The following is a 26016-nucleotide window of genomic DNA, read 5'->3' on the forward strand; positions in this document are numbered from 1 at the left end:
TCACGGTTTCAAAATGCATCTATTTGGTTAAGAAGAGTCTCTACATATATAGCATCAAGAATTTTCTCCCCTATCCGATGTGGGACATCACCAAAAAAAAAAAAAAAAATTGGGCGTTACATCCTCCCCTCCTTAACAATTGAGTCTTGAAATAATTGAGGATGCTTTTCTCTCATCTCTTCTTCTAACTCCCAAGTGGGCTCTCAGATGCTGTGATTGCTCCACTTGATTTTTACCAACTTGACAACAGCATGTCGTAGTACCTTATCCATCACATCCACAATTTGAATGGACACCTCATCATAGGTCAAGTCCTTCAAAATTTTGAATAAGCTCCAACTCCACAACATGAGAGGGATCATAAATATATTTCCTCAAAGTCGAAACATGGAATACATTATGAATCTTAGATAGACTTGGGGGCAAGGCCACTTCATAAACCAAAATGCCTACTCTTTCTAATACATCAAATGGTCACACAAAACGAGGACCGAGTTTCCCTTTTCTTCCAAATCTTTAAGAGTCTACAATGCAATACTCAAATGGCGCTCATGTCCCTCCCTACTCTTTGAGTACACCAAAATATAACCTATAAAAACCACCACAAACTGATCTAGATAAGGTTTGATTACCCTATTCATTAAGTCTATAAAAGCAGCAGATGCATTAGTCAAACCAAAAGGCATGACCAAAAACTCATAATGCCCATATCTAGTTCAAAAAACCGTTTTGGGTACATCTTCACTTCTAACCCTTAATTGATGATAACCAGACCGAAGATCAATCTTAGAGAACACACATGCACCATGAAGTTGATCAAACAAATCATCAATCCAAGGAAGGGGATACTTGTTTCTCATCGTCACCTTATTCAACTCTTTATAATCAATGCAGAGTCTCATAGATCCATCATTCTTCTTTACAAATCAAACAAGAGCTCCCCAAGGTGAAACACTAGGCCTAATGAAGCCCTTATCTAACAACTCCTGAAGTTGAATCTTCAACTCCTTAAGCTCCATAGGTGTCATCCTGTAAGGGGCCTTAGAGATAAGAGTTGTCCCTAGTGCCAAATCAATGGTGAAATCCACTTCCCTCTTTGGTGGCAAGCCAAGTAAATCCTCTAAAAAAATATCAAGATAGTCCCTTACAATGGGTATGTCTTCCAACTTTAAATCATTTTCCTCATTCACAACATAAGCCAAAAAGCCTTGACAACCTTTTCTGAGCAAAGAACTAGCTCACAAGGCTAAGATCATACGCAGTGGTTTGTCCACATGCTTCCCCTCAAAACTAAATCAAGTTGACCAGGAATGCTAAACGTCACTCTTTTCCTAAAACAATCAACAAAAGCATGGTATGAAGCTAACCAATCCATCCCCAAAATCACATCAAAATCATTGAGGTCAAGAAGTACTAAGTCAATTGTCATCTTTCTATACCCAATCATCACACAACAATCTCTAAGTATTTTATTAACCACAATAGAATCTGCCAAAGGAGTAGCAACAAATAAATCAAAGTCCATGTTATCAATCGGCATACCCAACAAACCAGCAAAAGATACGAAAACAAAATAGTGCGTTGAACCATAATCAATTAAGGCTCTAGCAAATAAAGTGTGAATTCAAAGAGTATCTATCACCACATCAGAAGCAGTCTAAGCATCTCTACAAGTCATAGCAAATACCCGCCCTTGAGCCTTGGGCTTCTGTCTATCCTCTTTATTCTCCTCCTTAGGCTTCCCAAATATAAACTTCTTATTCTCTGGACAATCCCGAACCATATGTCCCTATTTTCCACAACCAAAGCAAGCTCATGTCTCTCTATAGCATGGCCTACCCCCATGCTTCTTGCCACAAGTAGGACAAATCTCATCTAAATTTTGTGTTGTTTTTTCTTTATTCTGATTTCTACTTAAAGCAGATTTTTTATGTACTTGGTTGCCATGAGCACCATCATTCTATTCCTCTTCCTTTGTTGTTTCCTATACTAGTGAAACTCTTCATTATCCTTCTCTGCAATAAGGGTTTTGTCTACCACCTCTGAATAAACACTAAGCTTTAGAATTGATATCTTATTCTTCAGATAAGGGTTCAGTCCATCCTGAAACTTTAATGTTTTTTCCTTCTATGTAGCAATCAACAGTGGGGCAAAACGTGATAGTTCGGTAAATTTAGCCTCATACTAGGTCACAGTCAAATTCTAATGTTCCAAACGGACAAACTCTCCCACCTTTTGTAGTCGAACATTGTCAGGAAAGTACTTCTTATAAAAAGCTTCCCTAAACTAACTTCAAACAAAAAGCCTCTGATCCTCCAAAAGCCTCTTAGTCATGCGCAACCAATGGTCTGCCTCTTTGTCTAACATAAATGTTGCATAAGAGGCTTTTTGCTCCTCAAAACAATCAATGACATCAAAGAATTTCTCTATCTTCATAATCCGAGCCTCTGCCTCTGTTGGATCTGAAGTACCAGAAAAGTAAAGGGGACCCAACTTCTTAAAATCGTCAAATGAGCTACCCCTAGTAGATGAGGATTGTCCTTGACCATTACTTCCAATAGCTCTAGTATGACGCTCAACCAAGCCATCAAAAGTCCCTAAATATCTATCAAGCCTTTCAGTACTCATAGAGGGCAAAGCCTCAGGTGAAGGAGTTATATCATCATTAGCCTAACTGTTTTGGGAAGATGCAGGTCTCCTTGGTGGCAGGGTGTCCTATAAAGCAAAAGGTATAACTAAATTAGTCACTAAGAAGCCAAATAAGCAAATCAGAATTGTAAGGAATAAAAGGAATCGGACTAGATGAAGTTGAAACTTAAACTAATGCGTCACTCATCTATTCCCAAAGATAAACTAAACAAGTTCCCATCAAGATCACAACCTAGCGCTCTGATACCACTCTGTCACGCCCCAAGACCTACTCCAAAGACGTGACGGTCATTTCACACCTCAAACTCAAAGGCTTAAAGTGTAATCTGACCCAAACAATTATCTTGTAACTAGAAGTTACCAATTACCATATACCTGTTCAGAGTAACGGAACAAAATTCTAAAATTTTCAAAACTTAACTTTAAAACTAAGCATCCATCAACCAAAATCCATTATCCAAATAGATTGCAAACTCAAACAATTCAAGTGCTAACAAAAATTTTCATAATCTCCAAAACTCAACTTCAAACTATCATAAAAATTTAAAAGTTCAATATCTAAATAGTTTCCAAAAACCAAATAATCCAAATGAACATAAACTTATAAACCAACAATGCCCATAAATAGCATCCTAACATTCCCCTACCTAGCCATCACTCCTCACCCGAACTAATGGTACTTGAAAAATTATCAACAAAGGGGAATGAGTTCAAAGTCTAATAAGGAACCTTAATACAATCTATAGATCAAATATTTCAAGTTCACTTGCAAAATAGGAGATATCATAATTAATTATTTTCATAAACCTTTGAGTAAGTTTTGCTAATACAGTCAAAACTTTTAATTGCACACTTTCATTTCTGATTCAAACATTTTCATAGCAAATTCAGTCAAAACATTCAAATCATTTATTTACTCTAGTCATCAAACATCAAATGGTGCCCAATTAGGTGAGACTTTTCAAATAGGTGGCTAGCCTCAAATTGTTCCTTTAAAGTGGACAAAATCAAACACTACTAGTGCTAGTAACCTCTAACCAAACCCCTAGAGGTTGGGGTCCAAATCAATTACATTCCTCACCAAAAAATGTAAAGGTCAACTATTATATCCCCTTAATAAGGGTCAAAAAGTCAAAAGTCAACTATTATATCCCGTTGATAAGAGTCAAACAAACTAGAGTCAAACACTTATTTCAACTATTTAAATTTGCAAAACATAATATCTCCACATTTCTCTATTGTAAACAAAATATAAGATTCTAACATACTTTTCATGCAAAACGTATTTGATCCATGCATAAAATGAATTATAACCCAAAACGTTTCCAAATGATATATATAAAAATTTGTTTCTAAAAAAAAAACAAAACAACTGCATTAATTTCTGTTACCTCAAAAGAAGTCCTCGAAAGCTTGGGAAAAAAATAATTTTGGAAAAATCTACTCTTCACCTAATATAACAGAAGAGAAATAACTATTACTATTTATCTATAATTTAACTAATTTATTCCTTATTTAAATAAAATTAATAAATTCCTAATTTGTTTCTAATAATACATTACTAATTTAATTAAATTGTAATTTTATTTCATTATAAAATTCTATATATTTTTATATTTTCGGAGGAAAATTCAATAAAATTGTCAATTTTTAATTAAAATCCAATTCACTTGAAATAATTGACAAAATAAACTACATTTTATTATAAATAAACCACATTTAACACAACCAACAAAAGTCTTCAAGCATTGCATACTTGTTCAACTGTTCTTTATTTTTTTATACCTTCACCTTGGTTTAAAAAGTCAGCTTTTATTAAAACAAAATGGTGAAATATAGTTTAGTATTTACAATTAAAATATTCACAAAACAACCGTTAAATGCTTTTTTTAATAACAACACACCACAATTCATTATTTTTCACTGAAATATGTATTAAATTATTTTATCTCATATATTTAATCAACTTAATAACTTAAATTAAGATATTAAGTCATATTAATTCATTAAGTGAATAGATGTAACCTACAGGTATTTAAAGGGTGTTAATGAAAATAACAAATATTTAAATATGTTTACCCATTAATCAAAAGAGAGAAATAATTTAAATTTTTTGATTAATTTTGCATTTTAACAATTATGGTCCGTTATATTTTGCATATCCCAATTGATATCTTCTAACATTTATTATTATGCAAATGTGAAGCTTTTAGACAATTTCAACTTTAATGAGGTATACAAGCCTTTTCCAATGGAACACTTTCAATTGTGAATTGGCTTGAGCCCAATACCACAGCCATGTTGATCTTCCAAGCCCAAACCAAACGCCCTCAAATTTGGGCTTCTTTTCTTATTGCACTCTCAAATGACTTGAAAAGATCCAATGGCATCCCAATGTTTTAGTTCTCCTTTCATAGTTTATATCTCTTTTGGGATTTTGAAAAAAAAAATGATATTTTTTAAAAATCATTTTGTTAAATATGGCAATTTATGGCATTGAAGGGATCAAATAGGAAGTTCTTCAAATTTACTACTACTAGTCTGTGTGTGGGTGTGTTTTTCCTTTTTAATGTGGTTTTTTTTTTTTTTTTTTGACTAAATTTGACTTTTTCTATTCAGTAAAATCAAATATTTTGATATTTATAGTTTTTTATTTACATATTTAACTTTTTTGATACCTAAAAAATGCCATAAATTTAGAGATATTTTTTCAACTATTATATTTTTAAAAAATCAAAAGTATTCTTTTTTTTTTTTTTTTTTTTCAAAGTCCCTTCCCTTACATATGAGGGAAGGGGGAAGGTGACCCAAGAAAGAAGGCAATGATAGTGTATGAGGGTGAATAAAAAAAGGTTATAACACATGTTTAATTTTGGCTTTTTTAGAGTTCTTTTTGGGTAAAGTAATAAAGGTGGATTCCTTCCTAAATAAGTGATAGAAGGATAGTGGATTATATGATGATAGACAAATATTAGGAGTGGGGGCTTGGCTTGTGATGGGGGGCCATGAGTGTGACCACCACATGGCCATGTCTCCACTTTTTAGTGCTTCATCCTCCTCCCCTACCCCCTTCATTTTCTTCTATTGGTCCTCAAAAATTCTCTCCATTTTTCATTCATCAAATGATGCTTTTAAAAAGTATGTTCAATTTAAGCTCTATTTGTCTTTTTTTTCCTTTTTCCTCGTTGCCATTTAAATCTTTAGTCTAATGTTCAAAAAGTAACCATAATTTAAAATTTTTTTTATTGTGGGGTCTTCTTGGAAGCCACTTTTGTTTCATATTCATGTATATAATTTAGATTTACTTTTTTTTTTTTTGGAATGTAAAGAGAATTTTTACAATTTTTCAATTTGAGGGAAAAAATATATATTTTTTAGAATTTTCAATTTTTCTTAACTTTATTTAAGAAAATACCCTTTTTAATATTTGTTTTTTCTTTTCTTAATATCTTTTAGAAACCTAAAAGTGCATTTATATCTTACAAATATTAAAAATAGTAGAAATATTTCATAAAATCAATATTAAACAGCCTTAAAGTTTATTAGTGAGGGTTTGATATTTTTTTTTAACTGAATAAAAAAATTGAAAATATTTAATTTTTTTAATTAAAAATAATATATTAATATTGATCAATATAATTAAGCCGAATCTATTAATAACAAGTTCCCTTGAACATGCTAACTGATATCAATATTTTATTTTTAACTAAATATAAAAATTTAAATATTTTAATTTTTTTATTCAATAAAAAACAAATACCAACAAAATAAAATATTAAAGAAAATAAAATTTTCATTTCGGATGTTATTATAAAAATATAAAGAAAATTTGCCAATCGACACAGAGGAGAATTGGAAGTGACCTTCCTTTTTCATTTTCAATATATTTTGGATAACAACAAATATTCTCTTATTCATAGCCTAAATGATTGCCCAATTGCAAAAAAAAACCACAAAGAGACAACACAATATTCAGGTATCTTCACAAATAATTTCCCATGCTAAAAATTTGCCCCACATCCTCATTTAATTTTTTATTCCATTATTACCCTTTTCCTTCATTTCACAATAATTCCAATAATTCCAATCACTATTTCTAAAGAAAAGTCTAAAGTCATCTTACTCATGGTATCAAGGGTGGCTGCACCTACCACTTTCCCACCACCCAAATTTCACTTAAATTACTATTAATTTAACCATCTTTTTTTTGTAAATAAATAGATGTTTTTAATTTTTTTTAGATTTTAAAAATTATTTTTCGAACATGTTGTCAATTTTATAAGTGCTACTTGGAACGTGGACCATTCACATGAAGAGGAAAAGGAGAGAAAAAGAAGAGTTTGTGAAGTGGGTGGAGCTAAACTGATGATGTGACATGATGGAAATTATTTAATAATATAATGTCAGCCGTGGCGTATGGCACGAAAAGGAAATCAAAGGAGGAAAGTGGGAGCAGGTTGGATTCTAGCGGAGTCATTGTCCATGTGGATGAGTGTGGGACACGCCTCTGATTTTGGCCTCATCCTCCTATCACACGTCACCACTTGCCTATACTAAGCTATTATTTCACCTTCCAGGCCTTCTCGATTCCGCCAGTATTTTTGAACCAGTCCTTCCACCTTTCCACCGGACATCGGAGGGTTTTTGAAACGAATCACGTGATTTTAAAAAATATTTATTAAAAAGATAATTTCAATTGAATTTTAAAACAATAAATCTTATTCATAAATAAGATTTTAATTGATAAATATTTATTTAATTTCTAGATATATTTAAACATTCAATCTTAATCCACGTCAAATGGAACTAACTACACGTGTAGGTGGTGAACCTTTTGTTGTGTGGGCCACGTGGGAACTGAAAGGTTCCAAGGTTGGATAATGAATTATATTCCCACCACAGAAAAAAAAAAAAGAAAAGCCAATTAATTATCAAATATTTTTAATTTTAAAAAATCACAAAATATTATCTAAAATATTCTTTTTTATTATAAAGAAATAATAAATTTCAAATTAAAAGCAACGTTTTTCTCCCTATTAAGGGCTTGACTATTATGAGCCAAATTGTGTACAATAAATATTATTTTAATTAGAAAAGAGAAATTATTGGGCAGGGGAGTAAGCAAAACTCGTCATAGTGTTGAATTATGGGCTGAGAATGAGATTCTAATGAAATTGCTATCAAATTCTTATGAATATAAAGACAAATGACTAGGAGGGTGACGTTTCAATTTCTACTTTCCTTCTTATGTACAACTCGTCTATTCCTCCCTTTTTTTCTTCTTCGTCGCTATCTCCGTCTTTGTGGTTCACGTCCCGTTATCACCCAATATTTCGTTTATCACAAATATAAACTCACACTAGATTTTGAAATCCCTTTATTAATAATTTTTTTTTAAATATGTGAATTTTTTAATTTTATAAAAATTATATATACCTCTTATTAAAGTGTTTTTAGCAATGATGAAACAAGTATTTTTAACCATGGTTCTAACCCTTAACGATTTTATTTAAATTCAGGATGGATTAATGTTTATATATATAATATTTTTTAAAAAAATATTTTAATTGAATTTTTTTTTTTTATAATTTTCAATTTAAATAAATTAAAATTGAAACAAAAAATAAAAATGTTAAATGGGTAAAGCACGCTTTCCTACACTTATTTTGTGAAATTGATCTACTTTCTACTTTTATTTTTATTTTTTGAAAAAATATAAATAAATAAGGCAAAGTTGGAATGAGATAATTCCTATTGAATTTACCTTTTATCATCTCAAATTTTAATTTATTACTCCTAAAAAAATGATTTGGGAAAAAATAACATGTCTCAAAAGTTTTTTCAAAAGATCTTCCTAAGCAAAGGTTGTGAACCACTTATTCGGAGTTTCTTTTTGACAAATACATCAAGTTTGATTAGGGCAGTGAGCTGGATATGATAGTCTTCTAAGTAGTACGACCCACCCTTTCTAACCAATGAATCAGGTATACAAGAGCGAATTAAAGTGTTAAACGGTAATTCAGTAGAACCATGTACCCTTTTAAGGTTATATTTGGTTCTCGATCAATATTAAGGAAAGTATAAATATGAAAATAACTTTTTTTTTCATTTCCGACTTTATTATGAAATATTATAAAGAGAATTGATTTTTTTTTTCTTGTATTTTCCTTTTAATAATCAAATATAGCGTAAACAAAAAGTTTTCAAACATTAAAAAAAGAAAAACCAAACCTAACTTTGTCGTCTAAGAAATAACTATTTGTATTTTTAAATTTAAAGCCACCTTGATTGTAGAAATAAAAATGAACTCTCAGGGGATATTAAAAAGTAGTCCGCATCTATTCCATCCATCGTATCTAGTAAACAAACGAATCACAACATGTTTTATAAGAGTCATTGAAATTACTTTAAAAAAACACACACACATTCAGTCCTTTAACTGTTATACTCATGCCAACCAACCCCAACAATGGAACCAAGGGTACAGTGAGATGCGGTGGAATAAGGGTACAGAGCCACTTTTTTGAAGGGTAGGTTGTAAATGGTAGCGTCGAGTCCATCCCATGGCCGAAGAAGGGTGGTTGCAGCTCTCAACTTGGGGGCAATTTCACATCGATTTTTGAGCGCTTCCCCTCCCTTTCGTGTCTGGCCGGATATAATTGCGACTGGACCCCTTGGCCTAACCCCACGTGCTGTATTAAATCCATGATGATTTTCCCTACATTTGTATCAGAAATCCATAATGTTTTTTTGGTCGTCTCATAATCAGCTTATGTCACAAGCTTAATTCTTCATGATTTTCAATCAAAAATGACAATCTCATGAAAGTGGCGGTTACTCTACTGGGGAAAAAGTCTTGTTGCATCCCGGGAAGCTTCCTATGTGCCATCAGCCACCCATCTTCGATAATATCTATGCAGGGATTATTTTTAAAATTTAAATTTAAATTTAATTTTTATATTACGTTATCTTTATTGATATTGTAACTATTGTTAATGAATGATTTTAGAAATGGAAATGTTTTTGAAAGGACGGAAGTAAAATTGGATTTTGGGAGGAGCAGAGGTGGAGTGATTGGGTTTGGGTCCTTGTGACTCTCTTGAGTCTTGACTACTTTTGTCTTGAAGAATTTCGAATCTGTCTCTCCACCTTTTCATTTCCGCTCCGCAGCCTCATGCTCTGAGATTAGCTCAAGACGCCATGTCTGCTCAACCCAATGCAGACGAGGAGTCCCAGGCACAACCACTCCTCGACCCTTCCCTCCATCGATCACTCTCCAACGTTACTTCCCAGGTCGCTATTGTTGGCTCCAACGTCTGCCCAATCGAGAGTCTTGACTATGAGTATGTGTTTCATTTCCTTCATTTTTGGTGTTTTTCCTGTTTCATTTGTGTGATTCGCGTAATTGGGTTTGGTGGGTTTTTTTGTTTTTTTTTTTTTTTTCAGGATTTACGAGAATGATTTCTTCAAACAGGATTGGAGGAGTCGCGGCAAGGTTCAGATCTTTCAGTACATATTCGTGAAGTGGTTGCTGTGTTTTTTGATTGGTTTAATCGTTAGTCTTATTGGGTTCTGCAACAATCTCGCTGTCGAGAACCTCGCCGGCGTCAAATTCGTCATCACGTCGAATATGATGCTTGTAAAGAGGTACTAACATGCTTTTTCTTCTGTTCTTTTCTTTTGGTGGAAAATGTTTTCTGGGAAAAATTGCACGTCAGCTTACTGAATACTTGTTCTGAAACTTCCCCTGAAAATACCCACTTTTTTGTTTTGTTTTGATGGAAACTCTTTTCAAGGAAATTTTCATTTTGAATTTGAATTCAAGAGTAGGTGCTAATGGAATTGAGAAATCTATTGCAGGTATGGAATGGCTTTTCTTGTCTTCTTCTCTTCCAATTTTGTTCTCACTCTGTTTGCCTCGATCATCACGGCTTTTATAGCTCCGGCAGCAGCCGGTTCAGGCATTCCGGAAGTGAAGGCTTACTTGAATGGCGTGGATGCACCAGGAATATTTACTGTGAAAACTCTGCTTGTTAAGGTAAGAGTGTTAGCCCTGTGGAGGTTTGCGTAATTGGCTTAATGTGCTCGATTCTGATGCTTTCTTTTGATTGTTTCCCTTTATGAATAGCCATAAATTGGTATAATTGGTCTTTGGCGTAGATGAATTCTTGAAATCTCTGATATTTACATAAATGTTGAGGGTGATTGCGAGTCTCTGGGTAATCATCCTGACCCATATAGAGGGGATTGCGCATTAACGGAAGGTGTTGGGCTTGCAATGGTTTAAAACTTTTATGGGTATCCGATCCATAAATTGCCTTTCGGATTTTATTATATATGTTTTTGGGAAAATAGAGTGTGTAATGGCATCTCTCTCCCTAGCTGACTTTCACAAAAAAACATAAAGACTAAACTACCCCTTAGTAAATAACTACTAATGACTCTTTAACACATCCCCTCAAACTGAAGCATATATATCACTAAGACCCAGCTTGGAATACATAACAAAAAAAATATTCCTTCCTAAAGCTTTAGTAAACACATCACCCAACTGATCTTTAGACTTAATGTAAGGAGTTACCACTTTCTTGCTCATCACAATTTCTTTGATAAAATGATTGTCCGCTTTAATATGTTTGGTTCTCTCATGAAAGATAGGGTTGTTGGCAATTTCAATAGTAGTTCGATTATCACAATACATGGTCAGGCTTTTCAAGAGATAATCCAACCTTTATAGAAGGTTCTTAATCAACTTTAACTCACACACTGTATGTGTCATACCATATTCTGCTTCAACACTAGATCTCACTACTACATTTTGCTTTGACTCCTCTAAGTAACTAGATTACCGCCAACAAAGGTACAATACTTACTAATAGATCTCTTACCCTTCCAGTCCGCATCCGATAGGCTTGAGTTAGATCTTCTTCTGTAGAGTACTCCTATACCCATATTACATTTGAAATATCTTAGGACTCTACACACTGCTTCCCAATGAATCCACTTGGGTGGTCCCATAAACTCTCATTATACCAACAAGAAATTTAATGTCAGGTTTGGTGACTATCAAATAAATGAACTTGATCACTAGACTCCAATATCTTCTTTGATCCAAAAACACAAGGCTAACATCTCCATTAAGATTCACATTTTGCTCTCTAGGAGCATAAACTAGCTTTACTCCTAACATGCTAGTTCATTAAGCATATCCAATACATACTTCCTTTAAGACAAAACAATCTCACCTCTACTATGTGAAACTTCAATGCCTAGGAAGTAATGCAATGGCCCAAGATCCCTTGTGTGGAAGGTCTTTTCCAAGTAACCTTTCACTTCTTCAATACCTATAGCATCACTACTAGAGACAATAATATCATCTGCATAGAGTACTATTATGCCATTGTCCCTCTTGAGAACAAATACTGAGTGGTTAGAATTGCATCTATAAAACCAAATAATAGAAGAATAGGATTCAAATGGCCATACTTAAGGAGATTGCTTTAATCTATAAATAGTTTTATTTAGTTTGCAAACTCTAGCTCTTGACCCCTACCAAGTAACAAACATAAGTGGTTGCTCCATAGAGACTTTGTCACTCAAATCACCATACAAGAATTCATTCTTCACATCTCACTGATGTAGAGTCTACCCAAAATTAACAGTTAAAATAATCGGAATATGTTCTGAATTAAGACGAGCAACAAGAGAGAAAGTCTCAAAATAGTCCACACCATAAGTTTGTGTATACCTCTTAGCAATTAACCCAGCCTTCAATCATTTAGTAGTTTCATTTGGACGATACTTAATAGTAAAAACCTAAAGGCAATGTACAACATCTTTTCCTCGAGGAAAATCAACAAGCTCCCATGTACCTCTGTTTAGGAGAGCATGCATCTCTTCTTCCTTGGCTTTCTTCCATGCAGTATGATTTAGAGCTTCCTGATAAGACTTAGTGATGGAAATAAAAGTCAAGGCATGAACAAAACAATAAAAAATAGTGGAAATGTTGTCTAAGGATACATGAGTAAGAAAATAGTGAGTACAATAGTGTTTACCTTTCCTAAGTGTAATAGGATCACCCACTAATGAGTCTGGAGGAGGTAGGAATTGGGTTTGATCTACTTCATTGTCTCTAGTCAATCATTTATGCTGATATACTTGTAATGGTTTGTTAGTTTTAGATAGAGAAGTATTAGTACCAATAAGAAGAGGAACAAACTCAAACTCCCTCCTATCACCTACGGGTTGAACAAGAGTAGGAACACCCGCCATCAGAAGAGGAGACAACTTGATTAGCCCATGTACGATGACCAAACTTATCCTAATATTTATCAGAGGTATGATTAGTCTTACCATAATGTGATGATTGTCTGCCACCTCTGCCTCTGCCTATGCCTCTTCTTAAACCTCGGCCTCAACCTTGAATAGGTGGACCACCTCTACCTTGTCCTATGGATGCAAGTGCAGAAGTATCCTTAATACAATTCCTATATGGAAAGAACTCTAGACCAATGTGCTGAAGATGAACATGAACATTACTGAGAAATGGTAACTTCTCACTAGCAAGCATACTATGTTTTAACTAAGCATATTCAATATTAAGGCTAGAAAGAAATTTAGCAACTTAGAACTCTTCCTTTTTGCCTTCTTTAGACCTCAATATTAGCAAACCATGGTTGATACACATTCAATTTCTTCCACATCCCTTTGAGATATGCATAGTGCTCACTCAAAGGTTTCCCATTCTATTTTACCCAAATATATCTTCATACAGTTGATAAATTCTTGAAATATTTTTTTTTCTTTAGAGTATGTCTCTCTAACTACATCCTATATTTACTTTGCAGTTTCTAGAAACAGGAAATTAGCAGCAACATTGGGTTCCATACTGTTCCACAAACATGTCATTATCATGAAGTCATCTTGTTGCCACTCATCAACTTTTAGATTCTTAAGGAGAAGGATCTTCTACGAGATGTTTAGTTTTCCCTTTGTCCCAATCCTCATGGCTTTAGCCCATAATAAATAATTAGGTCCCTTTAGCTTTACTGAAGTAAACTGAATACCAACACTATCTCTAGGTTCGGGATCTTTGTTAGACATCAAACTTGTTAATTATTAAAGGAATAGGGACTATTGCACTTAAAAATTGAAACAAAGGGATGTTAGGAAACTTTCAGCACCTGTACATACTTGCACTATACATGCATTACGTAACACAACCAATCAAATAGGCACTATTATTGGACGTCACTGTAGCATTACTGTAGCAGCATTGTAATAGCACTGTAGCATGTCACCGTAATGCATTATAGCAATGCAAAAAAGAAAATGGGGGAAGATGTTAAGGCTAGGGTCTTTTTTTTCAACCAAGATTCCAAATCTAACTTGCTCTAATACCATGTTGAGTGAGAGAGATGAAATAGTGTCTTATTCTTCAAGAAAAGATTACAAAGCATGTATGTATAGGGACATTTACAAAAAACAAGACTAATCTACTGCTTACTAAATAACTACTAATAAATCTTTAACAGTTTGGAATAGGGCACTTGATAAGAAATTTAAGAATGTAGCTAAGAGGTTGCATGAGAAACTAAAATAGAGATTTTAGGAGAAGAATTAAAACAGAGAAATATTCATAGAAAGGTGAGTGAATAATTAAAAGAATTAAGATTGTGGAAATTGCCTTAAGCTATAGAGACCATTGGACCAATTTTCCCATAGATACATTAATTGAGTTCATCAGCTCTCTTTCATATTTCTGTATTCTCTCAGTTCTTTACGTATCATTTATCTAACAGAAACAAGATTATTAAATATTAGACATTTTGGATTGATCTTGATCCAATTTACAGATTGTTGGTAGCATTACAGCCGTGTCATCATCTCTTCTTATTGGGAAGGCTGGGCCCATGGTACATACTGGTGCATGTGTGGCAGCATTGCTGGGTCAGGGTGGGTCTAGGAAATATGGTTTAACTTGGAGATGGCTACGCTACTTCAAGAATGATAGAGACCGACGAGATTTTGTAACATGTGGATCAGCTGCTGGAATTGCTGCTTCTTTCCGTGCTCCTGTTGGTGGTGTGTTGTTTAGTCTTGAAGAAATGGCATCTTGGTAGTCTTAACCTATCTATCCACCCTCCTATGTTTTCCATGTGATGGTCACTTAGTATTTCTTGATTTCTTTACCTTTTGTCTGATGATTAGATCTGCTTGGGAGTCTAGATTACTCCACTCATATGATGTAGCTGTTCTATGCTAGGTTCAGATGTGCACCTATTCTTTTGTGTTATTCTAGTGAAAAATGTTAGGAAGTCCATGTTATTCACAATGATGTTATCTTCTAGAAAATTGCGTTGTTCGGAAACATTTTATTGGAACTAAAATCTGAAAGATGGATAATAGAAGTAGATTTTAGCAAATTTTTGTAATCACTTATAAACTGAGATTCTCTGAATGTGTTGAGATGGACATGGTGTGGAGAACATGGCTTTAGATGTGTCTTTGGCTTTCACTATAATGTTGATGTTTTCCAGTTTGCATTTATCTTTGTAATGAAGTAGAAAATAACCTTCAATAGTCCAGGGACTTGAATGTGCTGTCCACACTAGTAGAAATACCACAAATGTATGTCCTTCAGCCATGCATGATTGTTACTAAAATGACATTTTTAGGTCCACTAATGAAATGGTATGGTCCTAGGATCCTTCTATGCATTTTGAAAATAAGTTAAAGTTGGATTCATTTTAAGAGCTAAAACTAGAGTCAGATACTTAGGGGGCTGTGTTGATAAGCATTTGAATTTCAGTATACCAGTTGTTTTAATGAGAAGGCCCTGCATATCATAAATTGAACTTAAAATGAGTCTTTCAAAAATTAAAAATATGCTACCAGATGACATTAATATAATCCATTGATTCCCACTAGTGTTTTGTATATGTTAAATTTTATATTGCATTCTCAATGTGTTGTCCTTTTAATTTACACAAAGCTAATTGTTGAATTTGTCTGATGTTCTTTCACTTGGACGAGATGTAAGTGCTAAATATTGCCCATCCTAGGGGGCTTCATTCACTCTTTTCTGTCAGCAAGCTTGTTGAGATTCTTGTGACCAGTATTATGCATGCCTCATAGTCATAACATCTTTACATCTGTGTATCCATGCAATGATCTGGAATCAATCTTGATGTCTGTGCCTTGATGAGACTTATATGTATGAAAACAACTATTAAATAATTGGGAAATACATGGACATTAACATCAAGATTTTGTTCTGCAGGTGGAGAAGTGCCCTTCTATGGAGATGTTTCTTCACAACAGCAGTAGTTGCAATTATGCTTCGGGCTCTGATTGATGTTTGCTTAAGTGGAAAATGTGGCCTATTTGGTACAGGGGGTTTGATAATGTTTGACGTCACCTCACAAAGTACTACATATCACATAAAGGATGTGCCTCCTGTGCTTGTTCTAGGAGTTATAGGGGGTCTGTTGGGAAGTTTATATAATTTTCTTCTTGAGAAGGTCCTCCGAATTTACAGTTATATTTATGGGTAAGCTCTCCATTTGCTGCTTTATCCTTTCCTTTCAAAATAAGTGCTTCGAATTATTGTAGAATATGGTCTATTGAACTTATTCTCATTGTTGCCTTTCTTTTTCAGGAAAAAGCCTATTTACAAAATAATTCTTGCTTGCTCAATCTCTGTTTTCACATCCTGTCTTCTATTTGGATTACCATGGCTTGCATCCTGCCAACCTTGCCCAATTGATGCATCAGAAGCTTGTCCTACAATAGGCCGGTCTGGTAACTACAAGAAGTTCCAGTGTCCTCCTGGTCACTACAATGATCTAGCCAGTCTTATTTTCAACACAAATGATGATGCCATAAAAAATCTTTTCAGCAAAGACACTGATTCAGAGTTCCAATACTCATCAATTCTTATATTTTTTGCCACCTGCTTTTTTCTCAGTATCTTTAGCTATGGTATTGTGGCTCCTGCGGGTCTATTTGTACCTGTTATTGTGACAGGTGCATCTTATGGACGTTTTGTTGGAATGTTAGTTGGTTCACACTCGAATCTTAACCACGGCCTCTTTGCTGTGCTGGGCGCTGCATCTCTTCTTGGTGGATCTATGAGGATGACAGTTTCCTTGTGTGTCATTATCCTAGAACTGACCAATAATCTCTTATTACTTCCCCTGATAATGGTGGTTCTTCTTGTTTCCAAAACTGTAGCTGACGCTTTTAATGGAAATGTTTATGACATTATTATGAAATTGAAGGGATTTCCTTACTTAGAAGCACATGCCGAGCCATACATGAGGCAGCTGACAGTTGAGGATGTAGTCACGGGTCCACTTCAGCTCTTTAATGTCATTGAGAAGGTTGAAAATATAGTACATGTTCTCAGAACTACAGGACATCATGGATTCCCTGTGATTGATGAACGTTCACATTCTGAATCACCAGTTTTGTTTGGTTTAGTCCTCCGTGCCCATCTTATTGTATTGCTTAGGAAGAAAGCTTTCTTAACCGCTGCTGTTCGAGCAGACAGTGATGCCTTTAGGCACTTCTCAGCTATGGATTTCACAAAGAGGGGATCAGGCAATGGTGACAAGATAGAGGATATAGAACTGACTGAAGAAGAGATGGAGATGTTCATAGATTTGCATCCATTTTGCAATTCTTCACCATATACTGTTGTGGAGACAATGTCATTAGCAAAGGCTCTCATACTTTTCCGAGAAGTTGGCTTAAGACATCTGCTGGTGATCCCCAAGATCTCTAATGTAAGAAATTTTAACCTTTCTGTTGGCCTTAGTTTTTGTTCTTATGCCCAGAGATTAGATAATGGAAGGCACCTGTACTGCATGGCACTGCATTGCACTTATACACTACATAATACATATACAATGTCACTATTAATTTGTGCACATACACAATTTGGTGAATTTTCACTTCTGGAGTCTCATATAAGCGCCTTGTTTGGCTTCCTATTGCAGTGTCCATGCACTAATACAAAGCATTTGGTAATTTAAAAATTTATCCACACTTAACCAAAATCCATGACTAATTTCCAATATGCCTTTTTCTAACAGGACTTACTTTCCCTCCATTGTTTTATGACTTCCGTGAAATTTCCAAGTTCTTGCTGAAATTTTCATCATCAACCATGTCTTTATGCCAAGGAACTCCCCAGACCCAAATCTGTCATACTAACTTGGCATTCAGTAGGCTTTATATTGAATAGAACCTGTTTTTCCCAATAAGATGTCCTCTGTTTAGCCATTTGGAAAAAGGAAAAACGTTAAAATTTCCTCCCATTGGATTCATTTACTAACTGCATGTATATGCACATGCTTCTTAATTGCAGAGATCTCCAGTAGTGGGTATATTGACGAGACACGATTTTATGCCAGAACATATTCTGGGTGTGCATCCTCTGCTGGTAAGGAGCAGGTGGAAAAGAATAAGATTTCAGCTTCCTCGTTTTCTAAAACTCTTTTGAGGCATCCTGGCCAAGCATCAGAGCTTGCTGTCACGAACTATTTGTAGATAGTGTTGATTGAGCTGCACAAGATTGCACAATCATTGCTGGGATCATCACCTTCATTATTTCTTTTTCATTTTGTTAATGGAAATACTGAGCAGGAATTGACTAGGACAAGGTAATGAGGCATGTTAGATTATCGGGCTGTTTTAAGCAACATAATTGGGTGAAGTGTTTGTCTTAAGTGTAATCTATTACTCATATCAAGCCCTGGTGAAACGTTTGGAACTTATCTTATACTAGATTTACTAGATTTATTATTAATGCCATCTTTTTTACCAAGAAAATTATTAAGAGCATGAGACATTTAAGATAATTGACAGTTGATCAAATGATGGCTTGTATGTGGAGGACAGAGTTAACCAGCTACCACCATGAAAAGATGGCATACTGTTGAAAACTAGGCAAAAGAGGCAACTGGAATTTTGTATGCATGAATAATATATGGCTTATTAGAACTCTGTTCAACCGAGCAGCATTGTAATCATCACTGGTTAACTTGTATGTGCATTTTGTGATGCAGAATCTGGTCATGTCATTTGAGTTCATGGTGTTGTGATGGCATGTAGTTTTTCATTAATATGGGAAGGCTAGGCCCTTTGCCATCATCCATCATTTGTTTTTTCTGCAGAATAAATGTGAAACCAAGCATTCAGCTATCGGATACTGGAATTCAACGCCCAATCTCCGTTTTAAAAGAAACAATGTTCTACTTTTTCTTGACATGGGAGTAACCTATGCAATCTTCATCATCTGTTGTTTAATAGTAGCCACACTTCATCTTTTTCATCTTCCTATCACTCAAATCAAGCTGATAAGGAGCCTTGTCCAGTTCCTTTGCAGCCATGGATGAGTGCTGTCACTCAATTCACATTATCTAAGAAGACTTTAACAGACAGGTTAAGAGTAATTGTCAGTCTCGACCTAGAACACAATTTCCTCCAGTAACATGTTGCTGTTGAAAGTTGTTGCATTTACTCTTAACAGACAGGTTAAGAGTAACTGTATGTTTTTTCATCAAGCATTCAAGAAGTAAATGTATTCCTCATTTCCCATTGTTGCATGTAATGCTTCAGTCTTGCAATAACACTTCAATGAATAACATGCATACAGAAATCCCTTTTTAAGAATGAAAAATGAGGTGGCAGGGAAAAGGCCAAAGTGGGAGTAGGTTTTGTTTTGAGACCAGATTTCGTTTTACGTACATAAACAGGAAAAAGAATAAGAGAAGAAAGGTAAACGAATATGAGAAAGGCCAGGTCACTCTAAAATGCACTTTGCTACTAGCCCCTCCTTACACTCCTAACATAGTCCATCCTTATACCCCACAACTGCTCTCCCACCGATTTCATGTCCGGCCGATCAGATCTTATGGGTGCTGCACACTGGATTGCCAAACCAAACATTTTATTAAGTATCTCTGTGTCTACCACCTCCTCCATTAAAGGATCCCCCAATTCCACTACATTTCCTTCATTGTACTTTTTGAAGGCCTGCACAATAACAAAACATAATCTGAGAGTATTGAAATAGACTAGCAGTCGCCCTTGTTGGCAGGGAACACATCATTGAATAAAAACAAGTTACTAAAAGCTGACTTCTCTAACCCGGCAACAAGATAGCATATTTTTGGTGGATTACCCATAGAGCACCATGGATCAAGGATAGGTTGAATGGGCTCAATTTGGAATGGCAATGATAGTTCTCACCCAGTTTGAGAGCCAAACTCACAACCCAACACATATGAACTGATATACTTGCAAATAGGGATGGTTTTAGTTTTCATAGGAATAAAACAGTTTCAAGTTAGAAACATCTAATATCAGATGATAAAAATTGTAAAGCTTTGAATATTTTATATCAACATCTCAGATTACCAAGCTTGGGTCATTCCAGTCCAGTCCAATGGATTAGGTTGGGGTATGTGTGGACTCTGATTTGGAGAGTTGGTTGAAAATGAGGGGTTAACCTTGCTAGGCCAATCAGTTCTGTAACTTGGGTTGAATCTAGCCCAATAATGTTATGGTAGGGGCATCGTTGTCTTGTTATGTAACAATGGTAGAGGTTGAATGTAAGCAAACATGACGGCCACAAAATCAATAACTTGTAAAGATAAGGAATTTAAACTTACCCATCTAAGTGTCACTTTCTCGTCGGTAGATTTCCTTAGCTCCACAGGACGGCGCCCAGTCAGAATTTCTATTAGCAAAATCCCAAATGAGTACACATCGCTCTTGGGGGTGAGTTGATAGGTCCTCATGTACTCAGGATCAAGGTAACCAACTGTCCCTTTCACTTTGGTTGAAATATGTGTTTGCTCAGCGTCTACTGGACCAAGCCTTGCAAATCCAAAATCAGCCACTTTAGCTCTAAAGCTCTCCGTCAGAAGAATGTTGGATGACTTCACATCTCGATGGATAATTTGCTTCTCTGTAAGGTAACAAAATAATAGGCATCAAGTGGCTCAAAAATCAAATTTATAACCAATGTAAGTCTTAGTTTCATTTTCACAGACATGCAGCACAATGCACAACAAATTTGACTTCCTTCTGGGGGAAGTTTAGTGCTGAGCTTATCTTTTTTACTTAGACAATTTTAGAAGACAATTAAGTGTATGAAAAGACATCTAAATGATGCTTATGAGCTTTTAAAAACTATAAAACGGTGACAAGAAAGATAATTAGATAAGGGGAAGAAAGGAATTCTAGCAAGTATGAAACATAGATTACATGGCAATAGCAGTTAACATGAAGACAATTGATAGTGGGACAAGAAAGTCACAATTGCAGCAAGCTTACATCATGTAACAGCTTTGAATCAGAATTTGACAAATTAATTGCTCTTTAAGATGAGATGCCTTGATGTTTCTAGTCTCAATTGGTCACAAAATGGCACTACTGAAGATAAAATGGTAGGAAGGTGCTAAATAAGGGGAGGGGAAAATCAAAAAAACGAAAAAAGACAAAAAAACAAGGAGAAAGACAGAGAGAGGAGGGTGGGGGTGGGGTGGGGAAGAAAGAAAGAAAAAGGGAAAGAAACAAATAAAAAGGACGGAATTGATGAAAAAGACCTACAGATGTTTTGGGTTGGCAAAGTGGGGTGTGCTTTGATGGAAATGTAATTTTCAACAGGCTGGAATAGGCCAATATGACTTCTTGTGTATGGCGTGGAATAAGGCTCTGTCTATCATCCAAATAGTCATGGTTAAGAAACTGAATTATTTTCATCACTGAATTTTTTCCTTCTGAGCTAATATGAGTAAGGTACAAGCCAAGGACATCCGCATCTTGAAGGCATCAAATAAAATCAGTCTGTGAACTCTTGTTCTCTTTGCTTGTTTACGGAGAAGAATGAGGAAAAATAAAAAGGAAATTTGGAATTCTAAGGCAAACATTCCAACCCCAAATAAATCCTAGTCCTCTTCCTGTATTTTCAAGCTATGAATTAGAGTTTCGATGAGGTACAAATGAAGTTTTCTATAACAATTTAAGGAACAAATTAACTAAACAAACAGTTCTCTCACCTGCATATAGATGGAGGTAAGTCAGGGCATGAGCAACATCAATGGAGATTTCAAGTCGTTGATTGAAATCCAGGATTTTCCCCCGCTGACCTGCCAGAAGTAGTAGCCAAACTATGAACACTGACATTGCTGTATGAATTAGGATATTAATCAATCTTATAGATAAATAGTCTTACCATCCAGATGTTCTCTAAGAGTACCATTTGGCACAAATTCAGTAATAATAAGGCGCTCATTTCCTTTATCAACATAGCCAAGCAGCTTCACAAGATTTCGGTGATCAATTTTGGCCAAGAGTTCAACTTCACTTCTGAATTCAGTCTTTAGATTCTCAAAGAGTTCCTATACAGTATTCTTTTATGTTAACATCAGAACATTATTCGACTTAGAGGGAGACATTGTACAAGGAAAACATTTGCATACAACCAAACTACTTGGAATGGAAATTTGATTTTTTTTTACAAGCCACACGTACATTCATTGTCAATGGTGAAAAGAAAACGGACATGAAAAGAAAATTCATAAATTACGAATAAGACATGGGAGTTGGAATTTTGTGAATATGTCAGAATATCAATCTATTATTATTTTAGTAGCCTTATTTTATATCAATGTTTAAGCCATTTCTGAAACCTACCATGGAGCAAATTTTAGTGGTGGCTACATTAAAATTTGTTTTGTCTTAATAATCACATTTTGGCAATCTTGTTTACCGCCACAGAAACCCCTTTTTTTTTTCTAACTCAAAACTTTCAACAAATGTTCTGGTCAGAAAACACCTCCTTTGAAGGCTAGCAATAACAATGTGCAAGCAAAATGATGGAGCATTAGTTGAATTCTCAATGGCGTGGTATAACTTCAGGTTACTGCTAACTAGCAATAATATGTAGACCACTTTTCCTTATCCATGACTAGATTTTAGACATCTGTTTGCACATCTGCACATGTCCAAGGCTGGTTCAGACACTCAGAAAAAGTCTTGTTTATGCTTTTTCTTGTTAGGAGCTACTGTACATCTATTACTAGTTTCATCATTACATAGATATGAAGCATCAATGATCAGGGAAATACAATATGTCTATCCCCCTGTAAAGAAATATTATGGCAAGAACATATTGAGAGTACTTAGTAAAAGCTCTCCATGATCATGTACAAACATAAGCTCAAATAATAAGGACAAATCAATATGTTACCCAAATAGCTTGGATCCGAAGACACAAGGAAGCATACAGTTCTTTTACGGTTATCATGCGTTGCCTACAGTGACTTTATTTCTACTAACCTAGGGTAATCATAGATGAGCAAATTAAAAACCTTATAACTAGAATGTTGGTTTTAAATTATATGCAAAATGACCTTCGGTGTACATATTTTAATAGGCACTGTCTATCAAGGCAGAGCAATCCCAGTCCTTGGCTGGAGAAAGGGTTTAAGAAACTCTTGCTTACCTTCTTTGCTCGTTTTATGGCAACCACTTGGCCATCTTGTAACTGGGCCTTGTAGACAGTTCCAAAGCCTCCTTCACCTATCTTTAGTGAGGGGGAGAAATTGTTGGTAGCTCTAGCAATCTGATTCATATTGAGATGCACTGATTCAATTTTATTGGGTTTTGGGGAAATAGAGAAACGGGAAGGACTTGGTGGCACTCGTAATGGACTGGCCGGGACCTTTTCAGGAGCAGAGATCACTTCAAAAGAGGAAATTGAATCTGCTGCAAGAACACCACCACTAATTCATTGACTAGCTTCAAGAAATAATTAACCAAAATGTAATGTGCCAGTTTAGGTAAAATTTCTAGCAATGATCAATGATTGGGAAATTGAAAAGTTAGCAAAAATCATTTCGCTGCTACAATAATGAGAAAAAAGTTCAGCAGAACTGATTTCTGCCTTCGGATTTACCTAATCCAACCCTAAAAATGTGCAAATGCACAGGCAAAGCTGACATTAACATTGATAAATTTTCTAGTTATGTTGTTAAGAAAATCCTATATCACAAGTGTTGGCAGGATTTCCAATCACAAAATTGAAAACTCCAAGCACAAAAAGTTTCCAACTTACTTGAAATTGGTTCCTTGGAAAGAACAGCATGATCAGTTTCTTTTCTTTTTGCACGGAAGCAAGGACAAAGTAAACTGCAGCACAGAACTAAAATTCCAGGTACTGCCATGGCTATCACCTTAGGAGAAGAGGCAGATTTGCGATGCTTGGTTTCTCTCTCATGATTGTTCAGATCATCTATTGTGGACTCTTCCTGAATCAGCCTTCTCAAAATTTTTCTTCCTGCGTTTGCAGGCAACTCAACTGCCACAAAGAAAAGATGAATATTTTCTTAGAATGAATCAGAAACCCACCCCAAATCAACAATTTAATATAGCACATACCTAATGGAAGATTCAATCCACAGTAGTTACTTCCAGGATGCCCTTCAAAGACGCAATTATTTGCATAGTAGACTTTCAGGGCCTTGCAGAACACATCTTTATCTACTACATCCCCATTTATGTAAAACAATTCATAGCCATGGGAATTCAAATAGGCAACATGATCAGTACCGCAAACTTTTGACTGTATTCCCAAGTCAGAGGCAAGGGTACTTGGCAATTGCACTAACAGCAAAAGACTGAACACAACTGCAGCCATGCTCAAGAAGATAATGCTACTAAATTCCATCTTTGAAAACTAAAATACAGTGCAAGCATCTCTAGATCCACTAAGTTGCGGCAGGGCCAGACGAAATCAAGAGAACACCAGAAAAATGAAATTACAACTTCACGAGAGTTCACCAATATAGTCAATTTTCATCAAATTGATGGAGAGCTACCCAGATAGTAAAAGAAAGAAAGTTCAAAGCCCACTGATATTTGAGATCAAGTATTTTTGAAGGGCTCTAAACATGCTGAGTTCAATTTATTGCCATCACTGCAATATTCAATCAAAGTCTCCAAGGTCCACAGTACCAAATTGACAGAAGAGAAACCCAGATGGGAAAACAGCTGAAAGTTCAAAACTTACCAATATTTGAATACCGGCTTCAAAGTGGTTTAAACAGTGCGCTTCAATTTCCCACAATCACCCTAAAACTTGACCAGTCTTCGAAACCAATCCACGAAATTGACGAAATATAGAAACCCAATTGATATAAGAACCAGAAATATATTCTCCAAGAACTTCAATTGCCAAAAATGCCAAAATTGGTCTGAATTACACGATACCCAATTCGCCAAATCAAGAAACAAGACAAACCCACATGACAAAAGAACCAAAGCTCACTACCACCGCAAAGCTCGACCGAAGCTTTGAAACCCAGTTCAGCTAAACGATAAATACTTAAACCCAAAAGCTCAAAGTCCCAAGAAAATCTCAAAACTGGATTCAATTACGTGATACCCAGTTCCCCAAATCAAGAAACGAAACAAAACCAGATGGGTAAAAGAGCTAAAACCCTAAAGCCCAACTAAACAAGGGTGCTTTTGAGCCTTACATAAAGCATATACACCTTCGAAATGGTCAAAAACCCAAATCAATCCAGATATCACAGTGTGAGAACCGAACCTGAGCGGCGGCGGCTAAGGTTGGAGAGACCCGGAGACGGTATTGGTTTAGGTTGCTTAGTAGACGAACCAAAAGAAGTAAGGAGAAGAAAAAGAAAAAAGAAAGACCGGCCTAGGTGGAAGATGGTGGGCTGTGATTGATGTAACATCATGGCCGTCTTGCGCAATAAAAAAACACTTCCAAGGTGGGAAAATGTTGACCGTTGGGTTTATCTCATTTCCTCGCTTTTGCCTCCTCCTCCCCCCGAACACCCTTTTGTTGAATCATCGTTTCGCGGTGTCCTTTGGAATCATCGCGTCAGCATTCATCTCAAAATGTTGCCTTTTTCTCCTTCACGTGGCTTCTTGTTATCCCTTTCAAGCTTGTAGAAATTTTCGTACAAGAACGCACGAAAAATCCTCCCTTTTAACGCAAGAATATATTTAACCATATTTTTATTTAAAGTATTTTTACCACAAATATTTTTTATAAAATATCTAAAAAATATTATAAATATTTTTAAAATTTTACCAAACAATTTACTTTTAATTTATTTTTATAACATTATATTTTATTTTTAATATTAATATAAACATATTTTAAAAAAACAACTAAATTTTATTTATTCAATTTTTTTTATATATTTTGTTTTTTGAAAAATGTTTTCAAAAACAATTTATCAAATACCCCCCACTTTTGAAAAATAAAAATAAAAAAAAGTTTTTTAACTTAAAAATAAGATGAAGAAAAGATTGTCCAAC

At 35.1% G+C, this 26016-nt stretch overlaps 2 protein-coding genes across 3 annotated transcripts; one reads left to right on the top strand and one right to left on the bottom strand.

Moving 5' to 3' along the window:
- Positions 1 to 9130: 9130 nt before the first annotated feature.
- LOC117925517 (putative chloride channel-like protein CLC-g) lies at positions 9131 to 18540 on the top strand. Its single transcript, XM_034844539.1, has 7 exons — positions 9131 to 9992; positions 10096 to 10296; positions 10510 to 10687; positions 14505 to 14767; positions 15932 to 16201; positions 16310 to 17438; positions 18023 to 18540. The coding sequence occupies exons 1-7, from the start codon at positions 9850 to 9852 to the stop codon at positions 18155 to 18157; spliced, it is 2319 nt and encodes a 772-aa protein (XP_034700430.1). The 5' UTR covers positions 9131 to 9849; the 3' UTR covers positions 18158 to 18540.
- A 683-nt stretch (positions 18541 to 19223) lies between these two features.
- On the bottom strand, positions 19224 to 25505 carry LOC117925518 (calmodulin-binding receptor-like cytoplasmic kinase 3). Of its 2 annotated transcripts, none has more exons than XM_034844541.1 (7): positions 24106 to 25505; positions 23783 to 24025; positions 23171 to 23430; positions 21899 to 22064; positions 21723 to 21812; positions 20331 to 20629; positions 19224 to 19692 (listed from the first exon to the last, which is right to left on the bottom strand). In XM_034844541.1, exons 1-7 carry the CDS (start codon positions 24392 to 24394, stop codon positions 19483 to 19485), a joined length of 1557 nt encoding a protein of 518 aa, XP_034700432.1. In that variant the 5' UTR covers positions 24395 to 25505; the 3' UTR covers positions 19224 to 19482. The 2 variants fall into 2 exon arrangements, with proteins under 2 accessions (XP_034700432.1, XP_034700431.1); XM_034844540.1 differs by having other exon boundaries at positions 23171 to 23433; positions 24106 to 25503.
- Positions 25506 to 26016: the final 511 nt, after the last annotated feature.

Source organism: Vitis riparia, chromosome 11, assembly GCF_004353265.1.
Source record: "Vitis riparia cultivar Riparia Gloire de Montpellier isolate 1030 chromosome 11, EGFV_Vit.rip_1.0, whole genome shotgun sequence".
NCBI classification, from domain to species: Eukaryota; Viridiplantae; Streptophyta; class Magnoliopsida; order Vitales; family Vitaceae; genus Vitis; species Vitis riparia.

Excerpts from the sequence above, each read along its gene's own strand:
- LOC117925518 (XM_034844540.1), bottom strand. The coding sequence starts at position 24,394 with ATGGAATTTAGTAGCATTATCTTCTTGAGCATGGCTGCAGTTGTGTTC. Across the intron at positions 24,026-24,105 it reads TGGATTGAATCTTCCATTAG|TTGAGTTGCCTGCAAACGCA; the intron begins GTATGTGCTATA and ends TCTTTGTGGCAG. Across the intron at positions 20,630-21,722 it reads TTACCTCCATCTATATGCAG|AGAAGCAAATTATCCATCGA; the intron begins GTGAGAGAACTG and ends GTTACCTTACAG.
- LOC117925517 (XM_034844539.1), top strand. The coding sequence starts at position 9,850 with ATGTCTGCTCAACCCAATGCAGACGAGGAGTCCCAGGCACAACCACTC. Across the intron at positions 10,688-14,504 it reads TGAAAACTCTGCTTGTTAAG|ATTGTTGGTAGCATTACAGC; the intron begins GTAAGAGTGTTA and ends TCCAATTTACAG. Across the intron at positions 14,768-15,931 it reads CTTGAAGAAATGGCATCTTG|GTGGAGAAGTGCCCTTCTAT; the intron begins GTAGTCTTAACC and ends TTTGTTCTGCAG.